Genomic DNA, 27,616 nt, shown 5'->3' on the forward strand with positions numbered 1-27,616 from the left:
CTCGCTTATTCTTCCCTTAGCCAATTGCCCTAACTTCTCATTGATGTTGGCCAATTCTTGACCAACTGGGTCGGGTGATCTTCAAGCAATACGATCACGACCTCGATTAACACGATCATCACGTGCTACTCGATCATCACGAACAGCCCGTCCTTCACGAACGTTTCTCTCGTCACGAACTACTCGATCATCACGAACGGTTCTTCCGACAAAGGGGTGAGTGAGTTCTTACCCCAAGTATCCAACCTTGTATTTGAATCGGTTGTACTCTCTTGCGGTCTGTCGAACCGATCGCCTCGCCTTGGTTGATCATCAATCCTCCAAAGTCCTCGGTCTCCTTCACGGAAATTCCGATCAACATTCCGGTCTTCAGCCATTCTTTGGTCACGTGGCAATGCACGTCTCCCCGAATCGTGTTGATCGGGTTCTTGTGGTAAAACCACTCGCTGCGTGAGCAAGCGGAGTGCTTGGCTCACCTCCAAGAGTTGAATCTTTACCCGATCCAATTGATCTTGGATTGTATCGGGAGGAGGATTAAGTCCTCCCCGGCCTTTATCCACCTCGATAGGATTTTGGCTTTCCGGGGAATATCCGGATTATTCACCCCGGGATCCGAACACCGGAATTGCGTTGTGCAGCGGCTGCTGTGGCTGCTGATCTAGTCACCATGGCTTTTTCAAGTCTGTTTCCCACAGACGGCGCCAATTGATGCGTCCAAAATCTGCTCAGCCCTTGGATCTCCACGTGATGTCCTGCAAAACGAAAGCGTCGGATGTGGCCCGACCGCTGGGGTCGGGAGTCCACCTCCGAAGGCTAAGTCGGTTGATGAACTTAATCACAAACGACTCGCTAGAAGCACAGAGCTAAGGAATGAAGAAACGGGAAAGGTGATCTAGATAGCAGATCGCCGATAGTTTAGGTCTATCGGTATGTATCCGAACTCGAGTCTCGGATAGTATTCTTTTTGATCGATTGATCCGTCCCTCACCTTGTATGGTAGTGAGGTTTATATAGAGTGTACCTTCGAATCTCCTTCGTTCGATGCACTCGAGCCTTCTTCGGGTAGTCGTTGGATCTTATCAATAAGATCCGTTGAGCGATAGACTTCTACTAGTTTGGGCTAGTAGAGGACTCCTGAGATAACCGTTAGGTTATGTGATAGTTATCCCTTTGATGATGATTATCCGCAGCCGTCAGTTTGAGTCTGCTGTCATCAGGGTGATTACCCTAATCCATAAGTAAGATTAGGGCACGCTTGTAGCCGAATAATCTTTCTTCTTCAGCAAGCCATCTTCTGGATCCGGTTCGCTCGGGAGCGATTCGGTTTTCTCCGTCTCGACCGGGTCGAGGGTCGGACCAGGTATGAACCCGGTCAGATCATAAACTCTCCATATCAGGTTGTGATACTCCCTCACATACAGTGACCATAAGAGTATTATAATCTTCAAAAATATATCACCTTTGGGTGTATAAACTTCTTAAATCCGTCAACTCCCAACCATATACTAGATATGTTATCCTTTTAATGCCAATACGCAATTATCACTTTTGGGTGTATAAAAGTTATTAACACCAAGAGACATCACATTGCCTTATATGATTGATATTCCATAAACCTAACCATGAGTTCCACTTGAGTAGTCACCCACAATTAAGCTCATGAAACTCTCTCATGTTGGAATATATTTATATTGTTCACAAAATGATATTACTTTTAATTTTAAACCGAATGGCAGGGACTGGATTGCCAACAAAATTACAGCACATGCTAATGCATTATTTGAAAAACACTTCAGGAATACCAGAAGGCAATCAAATTTTTTATAAAGCATGCATGATATACTTCTCACAATTGCATAATATCATATAAAACATGCTCACAATGCAAAATCATATGATAAGATAAAATAACCATGTTAAAAATTCACCCAACGGCGAAGGTACAAAAACAACATAAACATGTCATATCATTTTTTTACATACATAGGGGTGGAATTTGATCTTGAAAATGGTTCATTTGCGTCCAAAAGGGTCCAAAACATGAAATTGAAAGAGCACACTTCAAAATTTCTTACGGTTTGGCTAGAAATTAAAAAATACTAAATATCTATCATTCTATTTTTTTAATCAAATTGGTTCAACCAAAACCAAATCGGACCAGACCAAACCACAACAAGAATGAACCAAAATCAAACCCGTTGACTGGTCAAAGCAAGATGACTAGCAGCATTAGTGGGTCAACTCGTTGGGTCACAATCAGGTTGGGCAAGCTAGCAAACCAAATATCAAACCCGTCCAATAGAACCACCCGAATCGATCCAAACCATGCAGTCAAACCGTTGATTGGTCAACCCGAGTTGACCCAATGACCCGATGGGTAGATATTTGGGGCCACCAAATGGGTCACGAGTTGGGTCGACCAACCCGTTGACCTTGCTCAAACTGCCATGTTAGCATCCTTTATTTTAAATAAATTAGGGATAATTTCAATTGCACTCCCTCACTTCTATCGGTGGTAAGTGGTTGTTAACATTGAATATGTAATGTCTATTTTGCCCTTCATTAAAATTAATAAGTCAAAAAGACAACACTACCCTCATTACATAAATCTTATATTTTAGAATCAATTTTGGATTTTAAAGAGTACTAATCATCTTCATTTAAAATGTGATGAAGATCTAAATCAATAAAGTTTGTGAATGAATTACCTCTTGAGATCTTGTTTCTTGACTTAAATTTTCCACAATCACAATGATAGAAGAAGTTTTAGGAACAAATTAACATATAAGTGATGGAAGTTTTACAAACAAATTAGCATATAAGATTTTTTTATTTTTTTATTTTTTTAATAACAATATATGATGTTTTTTTGTAGGAAATTTGGTAACATGCACAATGGTTAGCATATATTAGGTGATTTTCAATTTCTAACTTTGAATTAAATTTGATTTTTTTTCTCATCTTTAGTTTCAAATTTGAGTTTTATTCAATCACATCTTTTCTTTATTCTATGATTTCTTTTGAGAGAAAAAAATTACGTCATTTCTTTATTCAATGGTTTTCTTTTAACAAAGAAAATGGATTTAATGTTAATCTTTTCTTATAGTTAATTAAGAGTAGTATTATAACTTGATAAAAAGGTAAATAAGTAAAGAGATAACTTTAGGGTTATTTTTGGAATTTTAAGAAAATATATGGATGCCACACATCAGTAAACTTACAAAGCTTAACGGTAGGGGGCATTAATAATTATAGACAAAGTTAAATGTTGGATTGTAATTTTAAAAAGTATAGGGGATAAAGTAGTAATAAAATTCAAGTACAATGAGGCAATAACAATTATCCCATTAAATTAATATAAAAATCCTAAAATTGACCAGCCAAATTTTGACAGCTTGTGACTACGGGTCCGGTGTTTGATGATAACTCATAATATGTCGATTTCTTTATTTTTTCCAGATCTATGTAGTGGTGGTCTTAGATTTTCAAGAGTCATTTTAAATAAAAATTATAGGATAAAACCATAAGGTTTTGATGAAAACAAGGGAGAAAATTCACAAAATTCATGGATTTGACTTTAGAACCTTAAATTCATTAATCAACATCATTATGAGTTTGTAATTAATTCTATGTTTTCTCTGATACCACATGAAATAGTAAATCTAGTCAGAATCACATAGATTGATAAAAAAAAATATCTTAAGATAATAATAGTACAATATGATAACATACTTTCTTTAGGATCTATTGGAGACAGAATGCAACATAATCTTTTTTTTAGTCTCTCACGAAGAATGGACCTATAGTTGATTTTACGATCAACTTGATACTAAATCTTCTTCTCTAGACCCTCCCTATTCACTAACTTGATGGAACCCCTTTGAACTAACACTTTATGTGCAGAGAATAATTTGATGAATTAGGATTTAGAGGAAAGACATATTATCTCTTTATATAGAGAAACTCATTAAATAGCCTATCAAGATCTAACGGTTCCTATTAACTCACAATAATTAGTTCAAATTAGTTAACATTATTACTTAAACCTCCAAGATTAATTAGTCCCTAGCCACTATTGTGCACCTCAATAAATCTTTTTTTTTTTTTTTTTGAGAATTGAGGTTCATCCAGGCTAGCTTGCACACATTTTAAGAAAATATGCCATTCAGTTTCTAAACATTGAATCATTTTACTTAACTTTTGCTCTTACCTAAATATAATTTTATTAACATCTCTAAAACAACATAATTACATATTAGGCATTTTGTTTTTTGGGTGTAGAAATCTTTTTTGCTACTCAAGGTTTGACGAGAAGACAGATGGAAGGAAATTCCAGTTTGTCAGATTGTGCTTGTGTGGTGCATCTGACATCGTGGTGTTTGGGGTGCCCATCGTTGTTGATGAACACATTTATGTGTGAAATCTTAGGACATAAAATATGCATTTTACATACGTAGAGTGGAGCTACCTTGGGTTTTATGTTGTTTTTGCAGATTTTTGGACTTTTCAAGATTTAAACAAACATTTGGAGTTTTGGATATGAAACATGTACACGTAAAGAGGTCCATTCAACTTCTCAAATGCGAAAATGGGCCTACTCTGGAGCATGATGGGCCAGAGATGTGATTATGGGCCAACTCCAAAATATTTTAGAAATAAATAAGTAAATTCTAATCTCAACATTTTAATCTACGGCTGAGATTAGAATTTATCAATCAAATCTACATAGGTATTATTGAGAGTTCTAATGGAGAAAAAGAGTCCTTGCATACTTCAATATCTTATTTCCTATTTGAGATTTGATCAAAGAAATAAAAAGAGGAAAAAGAATTATATTCAGAGAAGGAAGAGGGAAAAATCCCGTTTTTGAATGTCATTGTCCAATTTCGATGAAGCCCTTCATCGAACGATCATCCAGTTTCTGATCGAGCTTATTTTTGGAGGAGAGCTTCACGCTTATTGATCCTCAAATCCAATGGTGGAATTGTGCATTTGATCTCTCTAAGTTAGTTCGTTAGTATGTCAAAACCCTAATTGGTTGAGTCAGATAGGAACTCTGAGTTTGATTTAAACTCTGTCAAGATTCATATCCCATTTAACTCTATAAAAGGAGAGCATACTCCATAAAGGGAGAACGTTTTTTAGAGCTTAGGAGAAGCACTCTTTCTTTTCTCTTTAGTTTATTTAGGCTTTCTCTAGTTTTCTTTGATTGCTTTTGTGGGATTCTAATTTGTAGATTGAATGTTTAGGTTTAATTTTTCTATGTAATGCAATTTCAAGTTCAATTTCAATTTCAAGTTCAAGTTTCAAGTTTGAGGATTCGTTTTTCTCTGGGTCTAGCAATTGCAGATTTAAATCATTCTAGATCTGGTTGTTAGGGTTGGTTGAGATTCGAATCGTTAATTCAATTCTTTTTTATTATCTTAAGTTCAAAGATGCAAGTAACTAACATTCTTAGATAATTTTCTTTCCTCCCTCATTCCCACTTCTATCTACCCCTCCATATTCTTAATTTAGGATTTACTTCTAGCATTTATTTATTGTTCTCATTTTCCCTGCGTCCTTGATCAAAGAATGCCTACAGTCGTGCCTCTCTTTAGTTAATGTTTCCATTTTCCTTTTATTGCTCTGTTATTTACTTTTTGCAATTTACTTTCAGCATTTATTTATTGTTCTCCCTTCCCCTAGGTCCTTGATCAAAGAATGCCTACAGTCGTGCTTCTCTTTGGTTAAGGTTTCCCTTTCCCTTTTATTGCTTTGATTATGTCCTTTATGAAATTTTTTTTCTCTCTAATATTCGTTCCCACCGATCGGTGGACTATAAGCTACGGCAAAGGGTCCATGATCAAAGTCATTATAATTATACTTCCCTTCCTTAGATCCAGAGTTAACACTCGGATCACTTCCCTTTTATTTTTATTTATTTATTGTTCACATTTTTTTCTGCCTTTTACTAATTATGCGTTGGTTATGTTTGCTTTATTTTTCGTCTCAATTCGATTGCCTTAGATGTATGGATTAGGACCACTTGTTTAATTTAATTAATTAGTTAAAATTTTTAAATCATTGCACTATCGCATTACCATTAAGAAATTAAATTCTCAGTGGCATATCTTTCTAAGATCGACCCGTTAGCTACATGATACCGTGCGCTTGCGGTTATTTTTATTTTCACAAAGAGTTGCATGGATTTCATTAAATCTTCAGTCGTTCAAAACACCATAAAAAACCACATTTTGCTTGAAAGGAACTAAACCACATGTTGAGCAGTTGATATTTAATAGAATCTACACGGTACACATCCAATGGTGAGCACCATATGCACCACCAAGTCAGGCACACCCATGGTACCTCGTGTCGGCGATTTATCGCCGACACTGGCGATATTTTGAGGAGTCGCTGGGGGGCGACACGATTAAATCGCCGACACTGGCGATATTTTGAGGTGTCGCCGGGGGGCGACACGATACCCCCAGCGACATCAATATTACATTTTGGGGATATATCGCCGACTTCTGGGCGATATATCGCGAACGGTCGAGATTTCGCCGAAGTTTCATCGACTCCGGCGGAAGCAGAGACAAAAACAGACTAACAGAGATGGCGGGCGAGCCTTAGGGGCCATTCCAACGGGGATGCCACTTGCATATTCGGTATCCCAGAGTGGAGGCAGGGGAGATGTACTTACCGGCGGCGATGGAGGCTATGTGGGTGCCGTGACCATCGGAATCTCTGGGAGAACGGACTGAGTCAGTAATCTCATTCATCTTACCATTGGAGGTCTCAGCGATTGCAGAGAAACCTAGCTCCGATGTTCTGCGAAGTCGACCGAAAACCTTCCATCACCATCAACAAACCAAGAACGAGAAAGCGAGATCAAGAAAACCAAAAACCTTCATCACCACCGGCAAACCAAGAACGAGAGAGAGAGAGAGTAAAGAAAACCCGAGAACTCCATTACCACCGGCAAACCAAGAACAAGAGACATATAAAGTAAACAAGATAAAGGGCATTTTGTTTGTTGTGTTCAGACTTCACGTGGACTTGGTCGTTTTTAACTTTTAAATATTTAGTGGGTAGAAAATGTTGAGTAAAGATGTCCCATCAAATTCTAAAGATTGATATTTCAAATATTTTAAGTTTTTAACTCGTTTTCAGGACATTGACGGTACCGTGCAGGTGCAACTTCACTCAAAAAATCGTCGACATGTCGGTGATATGTCGCCGTGTCGGTGGTGGCGACTTGGTCCAACATGGGCACACCACACAAGTATTTTAAGTTTTTAACTCGTTTTCAAGACATTGACGGTACCGTGCAGGTGCAATTTCACTCAAAAAATGGCCAACATGTCGGTGATATGTCGCCGTGCCGGTGGTGGCGACTTGGTCCGACATGGGCACACCACACAAAGTAAGATCTTTTTCTCTGTCGGAACAAGGCGTTTTTCTACTGTGGTGGAGACAGGGCTAGTAAATGACCAGTGCTTAGGCATTGTTGGTGAGAACATTATAAAAAACCTAAAATTTTGTTTCGCACATATTCCTTTTGCTTTGAAAATGTGGGGACTTGGCGGACAGTACCGCTGTATTAGTAAACCACGAGTCGGCTCACAACTTTACTAATTCCCTTGCGAGTTGCGAGGATTTCAACAGATCAACTTTGAATTGCTGAAGACGAAGAACACGCGAAAATGGCGGTGGCGGGTTTGTACAGGCGTGTTCTTCCCTCTCCTCCTGCTATCGAATTCGCTTCATCCGAAGGAAAGGTTTGTTTTCTATGCGTCAATGCTCGTCTGTTCAAATTTCCAAGCTTCTGTTGTTTTTGCAAATTCCTTTTAGTTGCTTGTGTCTTCTTTCTACATAAACAAGAATGGGAATTATATGAAATTTAGATTCTAGAGGAACTGCGGTGGGCCTCCTGTATGGTTCTACTCTTGAGAAAAGTGTGCATGAAATACGTGTTGAGTGATGTTGCTTGCTCCATTTGCAGCTATTTCCTGACTATTAATACTTGTTAGATAGGTTTTATGTACTATAGAGAGATAGGGGAGGGGATTTGTCCATAAAAACGTCAACTGGTTTTACAAGTGACAAGTTTGGTAAGGAAACTTATCAAGTTAAAGAAAAAGAGAAAAATAAAACATCCAAGTGCTTTCTGTTCCTTTAGTCACAGAATTTCAACTGAATATGACATGTAAAACTGAGGGATTTGAGTGGATCAATGACAGGAGTCACAATCTTCTTTCTAATGAAGTGTGGTTTTTAAAACAAAAAGATATTTTACTAGGTTAAGCTTTGAAACTCACACACAGTTTTTGTGCATTTGGTGGTCTCAACGCATTGCCCTTCAAAACACAGTTTAAAATGGCACAACAAAGACGCAAACCTTTGTATAGGAAGTATCTCTTGCACCCTTACGTCTTGGGGTTTTTCTTTTTGTGAATTCAGGATAGTACGTTGTTTGAACTTCTGTAGATGTTTCTGTTTGGGTACCTTTGGTTCTCTTGTTCCGATTTCTTTTTATCCATACCCATCTCATCTTGTCTCCAACGTCGCAGCAACTTTTTGTTGAAGCCCTTCATGGTGGACACATGGAAGCTTTCTACAAATTGATTTCATACTTCCAAACTCAATCAGAACCTGCGTATTGTGGACTGGCCAGCCTCTCCATGGTATTGAATGCCCTTGCCATTGATCCTGGAAGAAAATGGAAAGGTAATTCCAAAACTATTACATCTTGTGGATGTGGTGCTTGAATGAAATTGTTTCGAAGTGAAGAATGAGTACTTAAGAAACTATGCCTAATGTAAATTTGCAACTTTTTTGTATGGCCTTCATTTGAATTTTCAGTTTGTCATGTTCTTTAGTTTCTTATTTGGTCTTTTTTATTATTTCATGGTTGTAGCATTTTTCCAATTATTTTATTGTACTTCCCTTACTTATGTGTAGTTTTGCCACCACAAAGATGAATAATTATTTTCACATTTGCCTTCATAGTGACTATATATTAATAGAGCTGATATGAGGCCAATGAACCATGCAGCTGACCCTATTTCTGAACAAATGCTGAGTTGTTGTGATGACTACATGTCAATGTATGAAAAGTTTTGGAAAACATGAACTATGCGGATCATGGACAACCCTAAATAATTTTGGTGCCTCTGTAATGGAGTCTGCATAGGGGACATGGGAAATCTAAGAGGAGCTAAAGAGTTGTAAGGGGGGAGAGGAATGCATTCGATGAAACTTGTTTTTTTTTCCTTCTCTGTTTGGTGGGTGGGGGAGAGGAATGCATTCAACTAAAGGTTGCTGATGTACCCTCAATTGATTGAGGACCAAACTGCCAACCTCTAGGTCAGAATTAATTCAAGGCTTCAAAAGGCTAGTTTTGGTTATGGCCTAAGGGCTTTTGAGATATGTGTTCCAATGGGCTAGAAGCTGTGGCTACTGGAGTGTGGATATGGGTGATAATTTGTGATGTATGATATCATTATGGTTAGGTTTAACGTAATTAGGTTATTTTTCAAGCTGAAAAAGACAATTATTGAGATGGGGTGAAATGGGGAGAAAACCCTATTTGTCTTTGGTAGGTGGTCCAATGGATTCAGATTGGGCTGAAACTTGGATCAAGTGGTGGCTTACTTGGTGGGGAATCTCCTCCAAGTTTGGAGGGATTGGATGGTTGGTTTGCTTTATATGAAGATTTGTGATTCTGGGGGTTTTCAAGATAGGTTACTGTTGAAGTAATGGGCTGTTTTGCTGTTCGCGTGAACAGTATTATGCCTTGATGCTTGCTTCCTTTTTTAGATATGCTACTCTACTTTCTATTTATATTGTAGAAATCTTGCTACACAAGTTTTGGGAGTTTCTAGAAAGCATAGTTTTTATTTTCTGCTAGTTACTAATTTAAGAACTTTCCTTTTTCTGTAATTTCTATTTTGGACAGATTTTAGGGGTTAGAATACTAGAAAATTCTGTCAATGAATTGTACTCTTTATTTCTTTTTTAGAGGACAAGTTTCTTGTCTCTCAAGTTGTATGCTAAGCACTTGATTCTATAAATAAAGGAAGCTTGCTATTCTAGTTTTACTTTAGCTAGAATCACAGGTTTTTTTTGTGGTTCTCTCTTCTCTCTTTTCTTTTCTCAAGTTCAAACACTGTTTTAGTTGTTTAAAGCTTGATTTCTAACATGACATCAGAGCTTTTTTTAAATAAAAACAGTGTTGTTCTCAGTGTTCTCTATTTTTTGTTTTTTTTTGAAGTTCTCCTTGGTGTGCAGCCACCTAATGCTGTATCTAATGTACTGTGAGATCAAGTTTTTTATATGAACTGATCTTCCTACTTATTACCTTACCTGTACACATTCCAGAACTTGGATCAAATCCAGATTTTCTTCCTACCTACATTACCTTTTTTTTTCTTCTGCATCTTGAAATCCTCTTTCCTCAATTCGGACCAAGGTTTGCAGAGTTTTTCTTTTTTACATTCTACTTCAAGTTCTAGAAGGCTGATTCGAGTGGTATCTACTTCAGTGTAGTGTCTTCAATTACAAGTGACTCAACCATGAGTACGGCTGAATCTAAAGGACCTCAAGGAAGTCATGTCAATGTTCAAATTACTTCCATCAAACTGGAAGGAAGTTCTCCAAAAAAAAGTTCTAAAGGAGAAAATTTAGCCTTTACTACCTTTCGCAGAAGGAGACGTGGTCATGGAGGAATTAGTAGATCTTCTGGAGGTCGTGGTTTTCAATCCTCTAACAAGACATCATTGTTATGTACTTATTGCGGTAAAACATGACACTTAGTGGAAGCTTGTTGGGCCAAACGTGGAAAGCCAGAGTGGGCAAAGCAACTTCCCAATCATACCGTTTTCGATAAGGGTACTAACAATGTAGAAAATAACGATAGTGGTTTTGTATCTTCTTCATGATACTTGTCTAAAACTCTAAAAGATGATGGTAGCCAAATCCTTCGCTGGTTGCAAAATATTGAGATTGACACTTCCACATCCACTGGTACTTCTGCTGCAATACTTTCTTATACAAGTAAGACATCACTTCTCACTTCTACTCCTACCCTTTGTACATTGACTCAAGGGCCTCCTCTCGCATGATTGGTAAATCGTTGCTTTTTAACTCTTTTTCTAAATCTACTACTAATAATTCTGTTGTCATAGCTAATGGGACTTCCACACCTATTCTAGGCTCTGGAAGTGTTTCTCCTATAGCTTCTCTTACTTTTTCTTCTATCCTTCATGTTCCAAACTTTCCGTTTAATTTATTATCTGTTAGTCAGTTAACTAAAGCATTAAACTGTTTTGTGACATTGACTCTCACTTTTTGTGTTTTCCAAGATCTTCACACTAGGAAGACAATTGGTGGAGGGTGTGAAAGGAACAGACTTTACTATCTGGACATGTTGCCCCTGCTGCGGCTCTCTCTGACAATGGTGTAGATGCTCTCCTGTGGCATTGTCGTTTAGGCCATCTATCTTTAGTTAGATTAAAGCTTTTTTTTTTCCTTCTTTTTAAGTTAGTGTCTAGATTGAATTGTGAAGTGTGTGAGTTAGGGAAGCATCATCGTGCCACCTATCCTCCATGCTCAGTCCCTTGTAGTGAGTCTTTGTTTTCTTTTGTTCATTCCGATATTTGGGGTCCTTGTAGAGTCAGTAATAGACATGGTTTTCGATATTTTGTTATTTTTGTGGATGATTTCTCTTGTCTTACATGGTTTTATCTTTTAAAGGATTGAACATAATTCTTAACTACATTTAAAAATTTTATTCATAAAATTCAGACTCAATTTTCTCTTCCTATTAAAATTTTTCGGTCTGATATGCTTTAGAATATGTAGAACATGATGTAGCTACCCTCTTTGATTCCCTTGGAATGATTCATCAAACCAGTTGCTCATTCACTCCCTAACAAAATGAAGTGGCTGAATGCAAAAATCGCCACCTCTTGGAGGTTATGTGAGCTCTTCTGATTTAGATGAATGTCCCTAGAATTACTAGTGTGATACCGTTTTGACTGCTGGTCATTTAATTAATCGAATGCCTATGACTTTACTTTCTAAAAAATCTCCTTTTTCAGTTGTTTTTCCAAATAGAGAACCGTTCTTAGTTTCACCCAAATTTTTTGGTTGTGTTTGTTTTGTTCATTTACCACATCCTTTGGATAAACATTTCCCCTGTTTTGTCAAATGTATCTTTCTTGGGTACTCACGTACTGAAAAAGATTTTTGTTGTTATGATCTTGTTCATCGTAAACAATTTGTAAGTGTGAATGTGACTTTTTTTGAAGATACACCTTATTACCCTAGTCCATCTATATCTTTTGAAAATATTTTTTTAAATGTTGCTCTCCCTATTTCTTCTATTCCTTTTGTGGTTCCTTCCACTTGCAGTGCCCCTCTACAGGTTTATCAGCGGAGACGTAACTTGGCAAAGCGCATTGTGGATAGTATTGCTCCTCCTGTAAATACTAGTAACTCTCCCCGAGTGGAAATTGAAGCTGGTTCTATAGATGTTCCCACTTCATCCTCTCCATCAGCGGATTCTTCTTGTGGAGATCCAACCCCGACTTCAGATAACTTGCCAATTGGTTTGAAGAAAGGTACTCGTACTCGTACTTGTACTTTACACTCTGACATTGCTTTCCTTGTTTCCAATTTTGTATCTATTTCTCATCTACCTTCTCATGTTCATTGCCTTGCACTTTCTCTATCTGCTATTCATATTCCAACCCATAATACTGAGGCCCTTAAAGACCCTGGCTAGAAAGCCGCCATGGATGTGGAAATGGATGCTTTACAGTCTTGTAATACATATTCCTTAGTAAACCTATTTCCTGAAAAAGATGTGGTCCGCTGTCGGTGGGTGTATACTGCTAAGTATCATTCTGATGGTACAATTGTAAGGTTAAAGGCTCCCTTGGTGGCTAAGGGCTATACTCAAACATACGGTGTGGATTATTTTGAAACTTTTTCTTGTGTGGCTAGAGAGCTAGATTTAATTCTCTTCGTGTTTTGATTGATTTAGCTGTGAATTATGATTGGCCTCTATTTCAGCTTGACATAAAAAATGTCTTCTTATATGGTGATCTTCGTGAAGAAGTTTATATGGAGCAATCTCCAGGGTATGTGCTCAGAGAGAGGACAATGTTCGTGTTTGCAAACTTCATAAAGCAATTTATGGTCTTAAACAGTCTCCATGAGCTTGATTTGAGAAATTTAGCAAGACTGTGGAGTCCTTTGGATTTGTATAGTGTTATTATGATCACTCTATCTTTGTTAGACGACAGAGTGGTTGTGTTGTCATTATGACAGTTTATGTTGATGATATTATTCTTTTAGGCATTAATGTTGAAGCCATTCATATAGTCAAGGCACACCTACAGAAATGTTTCCAAACCAAAGACTTGGGTGATCTACAATATTTCTTGGGGATTGAGGTAGTCCGTAGTAAATAGGGAGTTAGTTTGTCACAAAGAAAATATGTCTTAGATCTTCTGATTGAGACTAGCATGCTTGCTTCGAAGCCTAGTGACATTCCCATGGACCCTCAATTAAAGTTAGGATGAGATGATGGTGATTTGTTGGATGATGTCCATCGTTACAAGAGTCTTATTGAAACATTTTTATCCTACTGTTACTTGTCCTAATATTTCTTATTTTGTTGGTATGTTGAGTCAGTTTATGTAGTCTCCTAGGAAGGCTCATTAGGATGTAGCAATGTGAGTTCTTCAATATCTCAAGAATGCGCCTGGGAAAGGGCTCATCTATCGAGCACATCAAAGTATGGACTTGGTTGCCTTTTCTGATGCCTATTGGGTTGGATCCGTCACTGATCGCTGGTCTACTACAGGTTATTGTACCTACCTTGGTGGAAATCTTGCGACTTGGTGGAGTAAGAAGCAATCCCCTATTGCCCGGTCTAGTGCTGAAGCTGAGTATAGGGCCATGGCCCACACTGTTGCTGAATTAATGCGGCTTCATTCCTTATTAGAAGAGATTTGGTTTGCAGTTTCTGCTCCTATGAAAATGTTTTGTGGCAATCAGGTTGCCACTTACATTGCTAGTAATCTAATGTTCTATGAGAGGACGAAGCATATAGAGGTTGACTGTCATTTTGTGCGTGACACAGTCAAGAAAAAGCTTATAAAGACTTCCTTTGTTAGCTCTATTGACCGATTTGCTAATCTCTTCACTAAAGCTCTATTTTGACCCAGTTTCCAACCTATTTGTTGCAAGTTGTATGCTAAGCACTTAAATTTTATAAATAAAGGAAGCTTGCAATTCTAGTTTTATTTAGCTAGAATTGCAGGTTTGTGGTTCTCTCTTCTCTCTTTTCTTTTCTCAAGTTCAAACATTGTTTTGGTTGTTTAAAGCTTGATTTCTAACAGTTACAAATTGAGAAAATCAAGAACTAGGATTTGGCTGGTTAGAAGAAGGGCGATGAGGAAGGCTGCGAAATACTTGGATGGAAGGCCTCCTTATAGATTCTTGGAGTTGGATGAAAATGGTGTTTGAAGGGTGTTTTTTTAGCCACAACAAGGTTCTGGCTTGATCTCACCTAGAACCTTGGAGTCACTTCAGTCTTGGACCGACCTTGACCAAACTGAACAGAACCAACATTGCAGCAGCAAACACATGATAAGATTACTCCAAACTGAGAGAAAATTTGATATTCTTAACTATGGATGCTCCCATCAAACTAGAGGCCTACTTATAGTACTTATGTGTTGGATTAGGACTTAAAAACAGACTCTAACTTGGAAACAAACAGCAGATAAGTAGGTCTTATAAGGTCTGTAGACCAATTTGTGGGCTTCTTTATTGGTTAAAAACCCGACTTAAGTAAACCTGGTTAGAAAAGACCAGACTGCGCTTATGGTTGGGCTGAATTGCAAGACTGCCCCTGCCTGACTAAAATTACGTAATAATTAAGAAATTAAGTATTTGATGCAACCCATTTAGTGTTGTGCTCCTGGACAGCAACCCTTGGGGGCATCTCTTGGCCTTCCACTTAGCGTGCTTCTTGACTCTTGCATCTTTCACACGCCAGTCTGCACAGGCACAACACATCGATCACCTCTTAACAGTTGACAGCTTGCCCCTGAACCAAAGGTGGGACCTCCATAGTCTAATTAAATGTCAATTCCATCGGCAACAATTGATATGAAGAGTTGGGAACAAATTCAAATTGGAAGAATCTTATTAACGAAACAACATTCTGATAGGAGCACTCTAGTTTGAAAGCGCATAGATGCTTGAAACTGATTCAAGAGAGTAACTGAACTAAACATCAACCAACTCATCTCAGTTCAGTGTAACAGTTGACAACTCATGAAATAATTAGCTGAGATTTGGTTAGAAATCATAAACAGCAGGAGGTGCAATCAGTAATAATTAATGAAAACAACAATTTTAACTCAGAAAAGCCTAGCCACTGTCTTGAAATACCAATATGCTTGCAGGGTCTAGAAAATTAATTAGAACTAAAAAGATAATAAGAAAAAAAACTTTTTAACCCTCTTTCTTTTATTCCCCCCCCCTCTCCCCCTAATTGGTCCGTTTCCATGGAGTGGCTACATGTGATGGATATATTTTCTGGTGACAGTTGCAGCTGAGCTTCTTCTTTTCTGCTACCATGGGAGCTGGGAGGAAGCTGATTAGTGATTATATTGAAGGGTAGGCCATTGAGCTAAAATGGTTGTTCTGTAAGCCTGTCTTGCCTTCAATATGATTGTGGGCACATTAAGATTCCAGCAATTGGGTGGATCCCAGATGCCTTTGCTGAGGCTGACTGGATTGATAAATCTGGAAAGACTGTTTTTAATGGTTTACAAAATAATTGATAGAATGGTTTTTGATATAAAGGGAGATTGATTTTTTTTCACTCTTGTCCAACCTAGGCCACATTCAATGGAGCCTGTAAAAGCCCTTGTATGGAGAAGTGATATAATCCAGATTGAAGGAGTTAGAAGAGCAAGGGGTAGACTAAGATAACTTTAAGAGAAGTGGCCAGAAAAGATAAGCATACTTAGGCCTTGTTTCTGCGTGGCCTCAAAAAGAGTTGATTGGAAGGCAAAAATCCATGTAACCTACCCCATTTAGTTAGGACAAGGCTTGATAATAAATATGATGATGTTTATCCAACCTAGGAAAGGTAAAAGCTATCTGTTTTGATCCTTGGAAATGATACCAACAAGGCAGGTCAAGCTGGTCCTTGGTCTCCTATTTCCAATGATTTCGGCCTGTTATGACTCTTTACAGATTCAAATCTGGTTTGACCTGCAAAAAAAATAGGGCCTATGTGACCCAACCTCACGCCACAGGTCTCCCTGTTTACCTTGCGTTAGGTGTCTTCCATGCTTCTTGTGTTGGGGCGGGTAAAATTGATGAGACCTGCGTCAAATTTGACTCATTTCAATTCTGAATTTGTGAAGAAATTAGGAAATTGGTTGAGTTCTTTGTTTTGAGGGAGGGTGCTGCAATGTGTTAAACTGTCTTTTACTTAGAACTCACCATACTGGTTGTTCTCCAGTGTTAACTTGTTAATTATTTTCATGCATGGCAGTATTTACATCATATTTTAATGATTTATCTAACAGGACCTTGGAGGTGGTTTGATGAATCAATGCTGGACTGTTGTGAGCCCTTAGAAAAGGTTAAATCTGAAGGCATCACATTGGGGAAGGTTGCATGTTTGGCCCAGTGTGCTGGTGCTAAAGTTGAAGCGTTTCGCACAAACCAGACCACCATCAGTGATTTTCGTAAATATGTAATGTCATGTACTTCTTCTGAAGATTGTCATGTTATCACTTCATACCATCGAGCGCCTTTCAAACAGGTATGGTGCTCAATAATATTCAGCAGTGTAGCCAGTTGTATTTTATTTTAGCATAAATGTCTCAGATTTCTGGGGAGAGTTGTTTTTTGCAAAAACTAAAACTGATTATCCAAGGGAAGGATGGTGGACTATGGCTGTGAGCTTGATCAGCAATGGTTTTTTGATCCTTAAACCTTTATTTGTTACCTATTGGTTTAGCGATTGAAAAATCTATTTATGTTCCTTTCCCACTGAAAATTGGTACTTAGCTGAAAGAATTATACCTCATTAAAAGTTGTTTTTTTTTTGGGGGGGGGGGGGGGGACTTCATTAAAAGTAATCTCATGTCCACAAAAATGTATAACTGGTTTGTGTGGTGAGAATTATCGTTAAGTATGTAAGCTGAATTTCTTGTGTAATCTGGTTGTTGTAAGCAACTTTTAGGTTGGTAAAAGCAACAATTTGTCTTATTGACATGTTAATCTTGGACATGTTTTGTCTTTTCTTATGCCTCTTTCTGGTTTTCCGAGTTCAACTAATCAGTTTCTGATACTTTTTGCAACAATCTGACAATGGTTAGCACCGTTACGTCTCCTATCTTTTAGAACCTATAAAGTTTTTGGTAGGTAAAGTTCAGCATGACCAGTTGGTATCAAATTGATATCTCCGTGATCACTCTTTTGATTACTGTGAAAAACTTACATTTATTACAGAGATCTAGATAACCAGGATCACCTATCTCTGGTCCAGCCCACCATTTTTGTTTTCTCTGAAGGACAGCTTCATTCCTAATTTCCCTTTTTAAATTAATCTTAATAGCGATTAGCAAATGGCCAAACGCCCCTCCGGATCTGCTTGTGCAGAAGCCTTTGGCACCGGGTTTGCCCTTTTTAAAATTTGCAAAACCTTCCTAAATATGATTGCCAATTGTGCCCTCAAAGCCCTACAAATCATCAATGAAGGGATGATTAATTGACTGCTCTACCCTTTGGTATGTCTCCCACGATCCTTTCTAGTTAAGATGCTTATATGGTACTGTATACATTGATGCTGCCATTCCTTAAAAGTTCAAGCTTTTAGGTGAAGGAAGTGAACATGGTTTTCTTTAAGCCCATATCTATTTGCACTGGTAATGGATGAATTAACCAAAGACATTCAAGATGAGGTCCCCTGGTGTATGCTTTTTGCGGATGATATTGTGTTGATTGATGAGACCCAAGTGGGGATTAATACCAAATTAGAATCATGGAGATTAGCTTTGGAATCAAAAGGCTTTAAACTTAGTAGATCGAAGACAGAATATTTAGTTTGTAACTTTAGTCATGATCGGCCAGATGATGAGGTGGTGATACTTGACGATAAAGAGATTTCTCAGAGTGATTGTTTTAGGTACCTAGGTTCAATCATAAGTAAAAGAGGTGATTTGGAAGATGAGGTTTCCCAAAGAATTAAAATAGGGTGGATGAAGTGGAGAGGTGCGTCCGGGGTCTTATGTGATCGGCGTATTCCATTAAAGCTTAAAGGAAAATTTTATAGGATCGTTGTTCGACCAGCTATGATGTACGGTGCAGAGTGTTGGGCTGTTAAAAAGAATCATATAGATAAACTCAGTGTAGCAGAAATGAGGATGCTAAGATGGATGAGTGGCAAAACTAGGATGGATAAGATAAGAAACGATCATATTAGAGTTGGGCTGGGAGTTGCTCCCATAAGTGATAAGCTTAGAGAAAGTCGTTTGAGGTGGCACGGCCACGTTCAACGGAAACCTATAAATGCTCCTGTACGGAGAAGTGATATAATCCATATTGAAGGAACTAGAAGAGCTAGGGGTAGACCTAAGATAACCTTAGGAGGAGTGGTGAGAAAGGATATGTATAGCTTAGGCCTTGTATCTAGCATGGCCTCGAACAGAACTGATTGGAGGGCAAGAATCCATGTAGCCGACCCCATTTAGTTGGGACAAGGCTTATTGTTATTGTTGTTGAAGTGAACATGGTTTTCAGACCATGGAGGTCAAGTGTTGACTCCTGCTAAATGCATTGGAAGAATGTAGCAGGCATTTCTTATTCTTTGGTGCCATGTGAAGGAAATGCCATTGAGCTTCCAGTGCAAAGACCATGTATCTTTGCCTGCACATGAAGGAAGTGTTGTTTTTGACGTGGATGCTGCCCTAACCTAATAGTTTGAGCCTTTAGGAAGTTGTTGCGAACAGTATATGGTTATGGTAGACAAGTGTAAAAATGAGTTTCTAATGTAGGAGCTTCTTATTAAACTGAACATCACATAAGGACATGGGTCTTTTCATTAGTGACGGTAGTTTCCTTGTTTTCTCAGGTTTGCCAAATTTAGTCATAATTCCCTTTGTCTTTTCTTCTACCTTCCTTTCTTTGTTTGACTGTATTAAACCATTTAATGTCATTCAATAGAAGGGGTAAATTATTCTGAATGATATTTCCATCGGAGTTCTAAGTTTCAATATAAGCATCCATTATAAAGTGAAAGGCTATACCTCAAGAATATCTTCCGTTTTGGTGTTTTGGAAAGAGTAGCTACGGTTAGTGGCCAATCCTAAGTTTGGAGGTTTATTATGAGTTATTGTGGTTTATATGATGTAGAACTGGTGACACTTTAGAACCAGCCAAGTAATGGTCCTAATTTTGGAGGCCAGCTCGAACCAGCCGGTTGATCCAACTAGGTCCCCTTGCTCCACAGTTTTTGACCAGTCAACTTGGATAGCTGCAACAAAGATGAAGAAAAGAAGCCAAAACACTGTTCAAATGAACAGTGTCAGCACATTTTTGGCATATTAGGAAGATCCATAGAAGATTTTTGGGGCCCAAGATCAGATTACATGAAGACTTTATTCTCGAGCACTTTAGAAGTTTAGCTTAGTGTCTATTTTAGTTTTTTATGTATGTTGCTAATTTATGAAGCCTAGCCGTTTCTAATTTTAATGACTTTCTATTTTCCATTAGATTCTGTTGTCACTAGTTACTAGGTTATCAGTTTCTATTTTCAGTCTACTAAGTTTCTATTTATTGTAAAGCTTTATCCAAGCCATAAATATACTTATGGGGCCCATTATATTGCAATTGAAAATCAGACTTTGGAGAAATCAAATTTGCAGGCCATGTTGCCATTGCTTATAGAGGAATCCATGTCCAACAGCTGAGATAGCTGTCGGGGAGAGACCTAGGGCTGAAATAACCCGTCCCCCCCCCCCCCCCCAAAAAAAAAAAAAAAAAAAAAAAAAAAGAAAGTTTCTCTTCTATCTTCTTATTCCCTTCTCCCTATCTTTTCCTTGCTGCTGTTACTATTTGTTTCTGCAACAATCCATTGTCTCAAACTGAAGTTCAGAATCCATCCTCAGTTGATTCTAGAGGCTGCTACTACTGTTACCCACTATTGAAGCCTGTTGCTATTTCTGTGATTTAGTCTTGTTGCTTTAACATATGAAGATCATAACTCAACGACCCTTGGTCAGAATTAATTGAGATTTGAAGTGTTTTCTACTTCTGTTTGCACTTACATTTGATCCAAATCCAGGGTCATTTCCATGGTAGAAGATCTCGCTCTCGAGAGAGATCTCGCCACCTTGAAAAAGAGAGATCTCGACCATCTCGGTCGAGATATACAATTTTTTGGCATCAACTCGGTGGCCCATCTCGGTGGGTTTTAGGGTTCCAATTGGGTTGAAACTTGGTATTTAGGTTATTTAAGGCCTTTTGAACACGTTGGTGGCATTGGATTTGTTAGAAACAACCCTATGTATGATTTCTAAGTCTACCCATAGTGTGAAACCGAAATGTAGTAGGATTAGGGAATGCAATGTTATACAACATGTAATATAGAACCTTTAAGGCATATAAATGAAAAGCAAGTATATCAAATGCATCAACTAACTTAAATGTTATCAAAATTCCATCTATATGAGTATCACAATCTCAATTTTCAAGAATAAAATAATTATACAACCATTAGAAGTTCTATATAAGTCATTAAATCATAAATTTATAAGACAAGTTAGAGAATGATTGATCTTCCTTGTTGTAGATGTGCTAAGAGTAGTTGCAAGTGAAAATTCAGCCAAAATCCACAAAAAAAGGTAAAAATTGAGAGTTCCAGCGGAGATCCGGGCGAGATATGGCGAGATATGGTGAGATCTCGAGCAAGATATCCCAACTCTCTGCTCTCGCCCTTTATCTCGTCTCGGCAAGGTGAAAAAACGAGATGGAGGGCAAGAGCAGAGAGTTTGGATATCTTGCTTGAGATCTCGCCATATCTCGCTATATCTCGCTATATCTCGCCCTAGATCTCACTGGAACTCTCAATTTTTACCTTTTTTTTGTGGATTTTGTCTGAATTTTCACTTGCAACTACTTTTAGCACATCTACAACAAGGAAGATCTCCCACCATGGTCATTTCACATCCATTACCTTCTACTTATGGACTTTTCTAGACCTAATTCTGGGTTTCCCTACTGGAGTAGTTGGAGCTTGAACAACATATTGGGACTGTAACCCTTGGGCTTACAGTCTTACATTACTATAGCTGAGTATCCTTTGATCTTCTTTTGTCTTTAGTATATTTCCAGACTCTCATATACAAAGTTGAATATTGTAATTGTGTATCGTATGGTGAGGTGAACTTTAAGAGATGAATCATATTCTGTTGGAGTACATATTGCCCACTAGATATGCTAGAAAGTGGTCAAGATACACAGAAGTACACTCTGAAGCATACTTACATACATGCATATATATAAATGAAAGTCCCATGCATGGAATTTAAAAGATTACATAATTGAACTTTTGGGTAAAAATTCATCATGTCAGGTGCTGTTGATGCCTCTTGCTTTATGGAATCACAATTCAATGTCTGCCTCTCAATGTATCTTATTTTACCTCACCATATCGGCCGATACAATATGATAATTACTGATGCTCATTTATTTAGGTGTTTTTCTGATTCCTAAATCAGTCATATTGGCCGATACAATGCTATACTACTTGATACCCTTTTTTTTTCCAAAAAAAAAAAAGGATTTGCCTCATTCTGTATTGATTCATGTGATACTCATATGTATTGACTGAGAGGAGACAAGACATTCTGATACTTTATAACATGCTCTTATATGCTTTTCATCTTCTTTTCATACCTTTTTGCAAGTTTAATTGTAAGGGGGTTATCTAGACAGGGACAGGTCATTTTTCACCTATTGGTGGTTATCATGCTGGAAAAGACATGGCACTTATTTTGGATGTGGCTCGCTTTAAGTATCCTCCTCACTGGGTTCCACTTACACTTCTTTGGGAAGCCATGGATATTGTTGATGAAGCAACAGGACAACGTAGAGGGTATTAATTTGTTTCTCAAATTGGTATTTTGTTCAAATAGATTGATGGAGCTTTGGTCTATTGTGATATACATTCCAAATAAACAATACAATTCTCACAGATAGTTCAGAGCTGCTTCTTCCCTGGCTTTCTTTCTCCCTTTTCTGTCTTTGTTAATGATGAAGTTATATTCTATTTTGAGGGAAACCCCCCACATGAAAATAACCACTAGGATTTCTTTTTTTTTTAATTAGGAAAAGTCGATCTACTTGTAGATCTCCAAAATTGGTACCTTCAGATTGCCTTAACAAAGGCTCTCTATGCTTCACAAATAAAGACTTCTGCACAAGATAAAGGAAAAATAATATTATGCAAGATGTTGTCCATTTACAAGTTACAACTAATGCCAATTTCTTTTTATCCACAATTCCCTGTGTAATTGAAACCAAAATAACAATCTTCTCCTTGCTTGCTGGCCCCCAATATACAGGTTCTGCTCTTCAGTTATAATTTTTTGGGAAAATTTCTCTCCCCTATACTTAACTCTATTTATTCTCTTTTCTCTCGAAAGTTTACATCTAATTCCCCCCCCCCCCCCCCCGAAAAAGGGAAGAAAAAAAGAACCACCTCTGCTTCTCCCTTAATATTTCAAATGGTCCAAGTTAGTCTTTATTTTTGCCTCTTATATTGATAAAGCAATTGCTTTTTTTCCCCCTTGTTTTTTCCCCTTCTTTCTCTCCCTCTTTTATAGGATTATATCATATAGGTGTATTTTTTGACTTTTTTTATTCTTGTCTCTTTTGTAGGATTTATTTATTTATAATTTTTTTGTTTTTATTTTATCTTCCCTTTGATGGATTCTTATAAAAGAGGGAGAGATAAAAAAAAACTCATCTAATCATGTTTAATGGATTCCTATAAAAGATGGAGCTAGAAAAAAATACATCTAACCACATTAAATGAATTCCTATAAAGAGGAGAAAGGGAAAAAATTAATAAAAAATTCCTATAAAAGAGGAAGAAAGAAAAGAATGTAGAAAAATAAAAAATTTCCAATCATATATAATGAATTCTTACAAAAGTGGGAGAAAATGTAAAAGAAAAACACAAGAAAAATCCACTAAAAAAAAAAGAAATCAGCATAATCGATTAAAAAGCTAACGGTATAGGATAATTTGGCCATTTGAAATATCAGGGAAGGAGAGGTAATAGTTCATTTTTTGAGGGGAATCAGATATGAAACTTTTGAGAGGTGAGTAAGAGCAAATTGAGAGTAGATCTAGGGTAGAGAGAAAATTTTCCTTTTTTTTTTCCTTCTTTTTTCTGATCAAATTGTTGATGGTGTCATGGCTGGGATAAATTTCTGTAGTTTCTTCCTTGTTTGCCAGAATACGAGTTTCTTCCCTATCCTGGAATTCTTGATGTATCATCCATTTACCATTGTCCTCTCTCTTTGCCCCCACCAAACACACTTTTGATGTATTGTCCTTAGTTGTTCTTTTGCCTCTGCTATATTTAAATTTGTCATCCTTTCGTTAGGTGTTTCCTCTTTACTGGGGTTCCCCCCTCTAGGCTTGCCTTTTTGGGCTGCCACATTGTTTTTGGCTCTTTCTACCCCCCCGGGTGCCAAAAGAGAAGGAACTAAAATGCCTTCAATTTCCAGAATAAAGTGGATAGATCTGCCAGAAGTATTGCAGAAGTTGTTAAAAAGAAAGGAGGGGCTTACAAACCCTCACCTACAGGTAGAAAAGCATGTCACCCAATGGCTGCCACATGGCAGTTAAGTGGAGCTGAAATTCTTGCAGAGGTGAACTCCAAGTCTGTTGCTCACATGTCAAGTTCCAGCCCTGTCTGAGTTTGCAAAGCGGAAACGCCCCCTTCCATGTCGCAAAAAGCATAGGATGTACTGATATACTTCCTGTTCTCGGTGAGGGCATGCTGGAATATTTTTCTAGAAAAGGATCCATTTAGGAAGGAGATTTTCAAACTAATGATCTATTCAAAATGGTCACGTATGTTGCAACCAACAAGGATGTGATTACCACAGATGGAAAATTATAATGGTCTTGCCTTATTATTTTTGTCATACACAATGAGGCCTACTTCTCTTCCTTCAAATTCATCCCTCTTATTTTTTTTGTGAAAAAATTCATTGCTTTTAATTTTCTTTTGGATGAATGAAAAAATTCATCAACCAAAGGGAGAAAAGCATCTGTTGTTAGAGGCATCTGTTGGTATTCTGCCTACCCTAGTTTATGAATTTTGGTGATGCCCCTTTTCTTCTAACAGCACTTCAGAACATGATAGTGTTCAACTTTTTCCTTGTGACAGACTTCATTTCCATGTTCCATCTGTCTATTCTGTTTGTTTGTTGCTATTTCTGTAGGATTATGTGGTAATGGTAAGTGTAAATTTGGTCCAGGGCTTGAGTTTTGCATGGAAATTTATGCTCATTTGTGTTCTTGAAACCTGTCTCATTGCATTCAATATTCAATTTTCCCCCACAGGTTCATGCTCATTTCTAGGGTTCACAGAGCTTCACCATTGCTTTTTACCCTTGTAAGATTCTCAGTGCCTTCATTGGTAGATCACAATGTTGAAATGAAATTATTAGGATTGCTGGTTAAGGTTCATATTACAGTTATGTGGTTGTGTTCAGTTTGGCTAACTGTGTAACATTGGGCAGAGCTGTAAAAGTGATAGTTGGAATGGAATGTCAAAGTACCTAATTGATGATGTACCTGTCCTCCTGAAGTCAGAAGATATAAAGGATGTTCAAAAGCTTCTTTCTGTTATATTTACATCACTTCCTGCAAAATTTGGAGAGTTCATCAAGTGGGTTGCAGAAGTTCGAAGACAAGAGGACGGCATCTCTGGTTTAAGCAAAGAGGAGAAAGAAAGGCTTGCTGTAAAGGTCATGTGTGGCTCTTAAAGTTAATCCTTCAGCAATCAGGAAATATCTTCATTTTTTTCTTAAAACAACTTACTTCTCAACAATTTTAAGATTTGATATTTCCTCTTCTATTGAAACGAATCCTCCCTATTGGGTTTCAGGAAGAAATACTGAAACAAGTTCATGAAACTGAACTCTTCAAACATGTGACTGAATGGTTGTCTTCTGCAAACTTGTGTTGTCAAAACCTGCAATGTCTTATAAAGAATGACACATTGCCTGAAATTGCTGCAAATATCTGTTGCCAAGGAGCAGAGCTTTTGGCAGGGAAGTATGGCTCGGATAAATTCTGCTGCAGGGCTGCATGTGTGAAATGTTTAAAAGCTGAGGGTGACAGGCCCGTTATGATGGTCTCTGGTACCGTGGTGACAGGGAGTGGGGAACACAGTGTGGATGTGCTAGTTCCGTCATCACCAGAAAAACAGAGGATTTCCTGTGGTTCTAATCTTGGCAATGACATTCCAGCAAACAATGACCTGCTTACAGTATTATTACTGGCCTTACCTCCACTTACATGGTCTAATGTTAAAGACGAAAAGTTGTTGCAGGAAATTCACAGCCTTGTTTCAACGGACAGTCTCCCCCAATTGCTGCAAGAAGAGGTAGTCAACTTATTTATCTTTTAGGTGCAACTTTGATCTTGAGAATCTCGATGATTATGTACTGTTTTTCTGTTCACATTCAATCATTTGAATGGACAAACATCATCTTAGTTTAAGGTTTATCTCAACTTTGGTTTTGTGTTGATCTCTATGGGTCCTAATTAGTAACTGGTTGAGGTCCTACTCCTATGCTATGCATATGGGGATTTTCTGACATTTTACTCAAGAAATTAAATGCACTTAACATGGTGATGGGTATTCTTGGTGCTAGGAGTAATTCCTGTTAAGTGCTCAAGCACATGGTACATGTAGTATGCTTGAGGTTTTTTCCTCTTTCAGCAAGTCAGAGATCTCATTGTTTCCTTGATGGCTGATGCATTCTGCTATGAGGACTTTTACTGCACAAATTGATGCAGATATCTGTGGTCTCACTTTTTGCCCCCCTTATGCCATTGCAGGTGCTGCATCTGAGAAAACAGCTCTCTTTCCTCAAGAGATGTCAAGATGACAAGGTAGATGAAGATCTCGGTACACTCTTCTAATGTCCTTATTGCTTCCACATCTCCATCCCAGGGGGTCAGATGTTCTTTCCTCAAGAACATGATTGATGTGTTACTCGTTGCCGAAAAAGATTAATGCGTTTCTATTGAAGTACTTCTTGCTACAAGTAATAATGCCCGGGGTTCCCCGAATTTTCAGCCTGGTGTTAATCATCGTTTTTTGAGTACTGATACTTATGTTTCCAGTGTCTTCTCCTAAAATTCTCTGAAATCATGAAATGTTAAGTAGTGACAATATTGCTTCTTCTGGAAAATTTTCTGCCATGTATTGAGCCTTCTTCGTACTAAATCTTGTGTTTCCTCTGTCAGATTCTAGGGAAAATCAAGATTTAGGATCTTATTGAGGTTGACCATAACATGGATAACCGGTGCACTTGTCTATCTTAATGAACAACAGCTGTGTTGTTTGTGTTTGGTTTATGCTCTTGGGAAGCAGGTACCAAATTATTCTTCTCCAACTTCTATTTCCTTGTTTTACATTTTAGAAGGTATCCTGCCATGGCTGTGATATGGATCGATTTACTGGGCGAGGTTCATAATCTGGGATCAAATCGGTTGACTTTGATAGGATCAGCAAGTTATTGGCAAATACCGATTCAGTTACAGATCCGAACCCTCCTGTACTGATAGGTAGAGTATCAGACAGAATTAATCCTGATACCGATCTGATCCAATCTTCCATCTTCATACATGGATAATGTGTAAAAGAGGTTCTCTGCAGAAAAAGAATAGGGTCACCTGCAGAAAAAGAATAGGGTCACAGTGTCATGTGTGGTCCACATTTGGCTAAGTGAGATTATTGATGTGGGTTGAAATGAAAGTGGGGTTTTTTCTTAAACGCACAAGCGATCGATCGGGTCTTTTTTTTTTTGTTTTCTTTTCCAGGAAACATCTATATTTCGAATTTTGTTGCGGCTAGGGACAAAGCCTTATTGTAAATTTAAATGATTATAAAGCTACCGCTTTTTGAGGATGTATTCATATGGCATATGTAAACTGATTCGGTCCTCAATTACCAAAAAAGAGAAAGGGAAAAAAATAGTGTGCTTTTTACCTAAGAAAAAGGGTTCGTGTAGTTAAGAAAATAAGAAAACATTATTCGCTGTGTATTAGTCTCTGTTGTATACTAAATGATTGGTTGAGAAAACAAAGTAAATACAAGATTATTAAGAATTTTTAAAATTTTAAATTAAATTTTTAATCTCAACCAATCATTTAGTACAAAAGTGCATTGTTATGCATAGTAGAGGATTTTTTGTGTAGTTTGGGTGTTAATTTGTACAATAAAAAATTTATGGTGTCAGAGACCTAGAGATTGGGTTTATTTTTTTCTTAA

At 37.7% G+C, this 27,616-nt stretch overlaps 1 protein-coding gene across 2 annotated transcripts; it reads left to right on the forward strand.

Annotated features, from left to right (window-relative positions):
- The first annotated feature begins 7,559 nt into the window (after window positions 1-7,559).
- On the forward strand, window positions 7,560-27,090 carry LOC149022523 (glutathione gamma-glutamylcysteinyltransferase 1-like). 2 transcript variants are annotated; one of them, XM_089150591.1, is made up of 8 exons: window positions 7,560-7,766; window positions 8,559-8,715; window positions 16,611-16,849; window positions 22,023-22,186; window positions 24,673-24,724; window positions 24,852-25,079; window positions 25,220-25,720; window positions 26,179-27,090. In XM_089150591.1, the coding sequence occupies exons 1-8, from the start codon at window positions 7,692-7,694 to the stop codon at window positions 26,260-26,262; spliced, it is 1,500 nt and encodes a 499-aa protein (XP_089006717.1). In that variant the 5' UTR covers window positions 7,560-7,691; the 3' UTR covers window positions 26,263-27,090. The 2 variants fall into 2 exon arrangements, with proteins under 2 accessions (XP_089006717.1, XP_089006718.1); XM_089150592.1 differs by lacking the exon at window positions 7,560-7,766 and adding an exon at window positions 12,403-12,611 and having other exon boundaries at window positions 8,655-8,715.
- The last annotated feature ends 526 nt before the right edge of the window (window positions 27,091-27,616 follow it).

The sequence above is a fragment of the Hakea prostrata genome, chromosome 3 (assembly GCF_041222555.1).
Source record: "Hakea prostrata isolate BN-2017 chromosome 3, UWA_Hpros_2, whole genome shotgun sequence".
In the NCBI taxonomy this organism is placed as follows: domain Eukaryota; kingdom Viridiplantae; phylum Streptophyta; class Magnoliopsida; order Proteales; family Proteaceae; genus Hakea; species Hakea prostrata.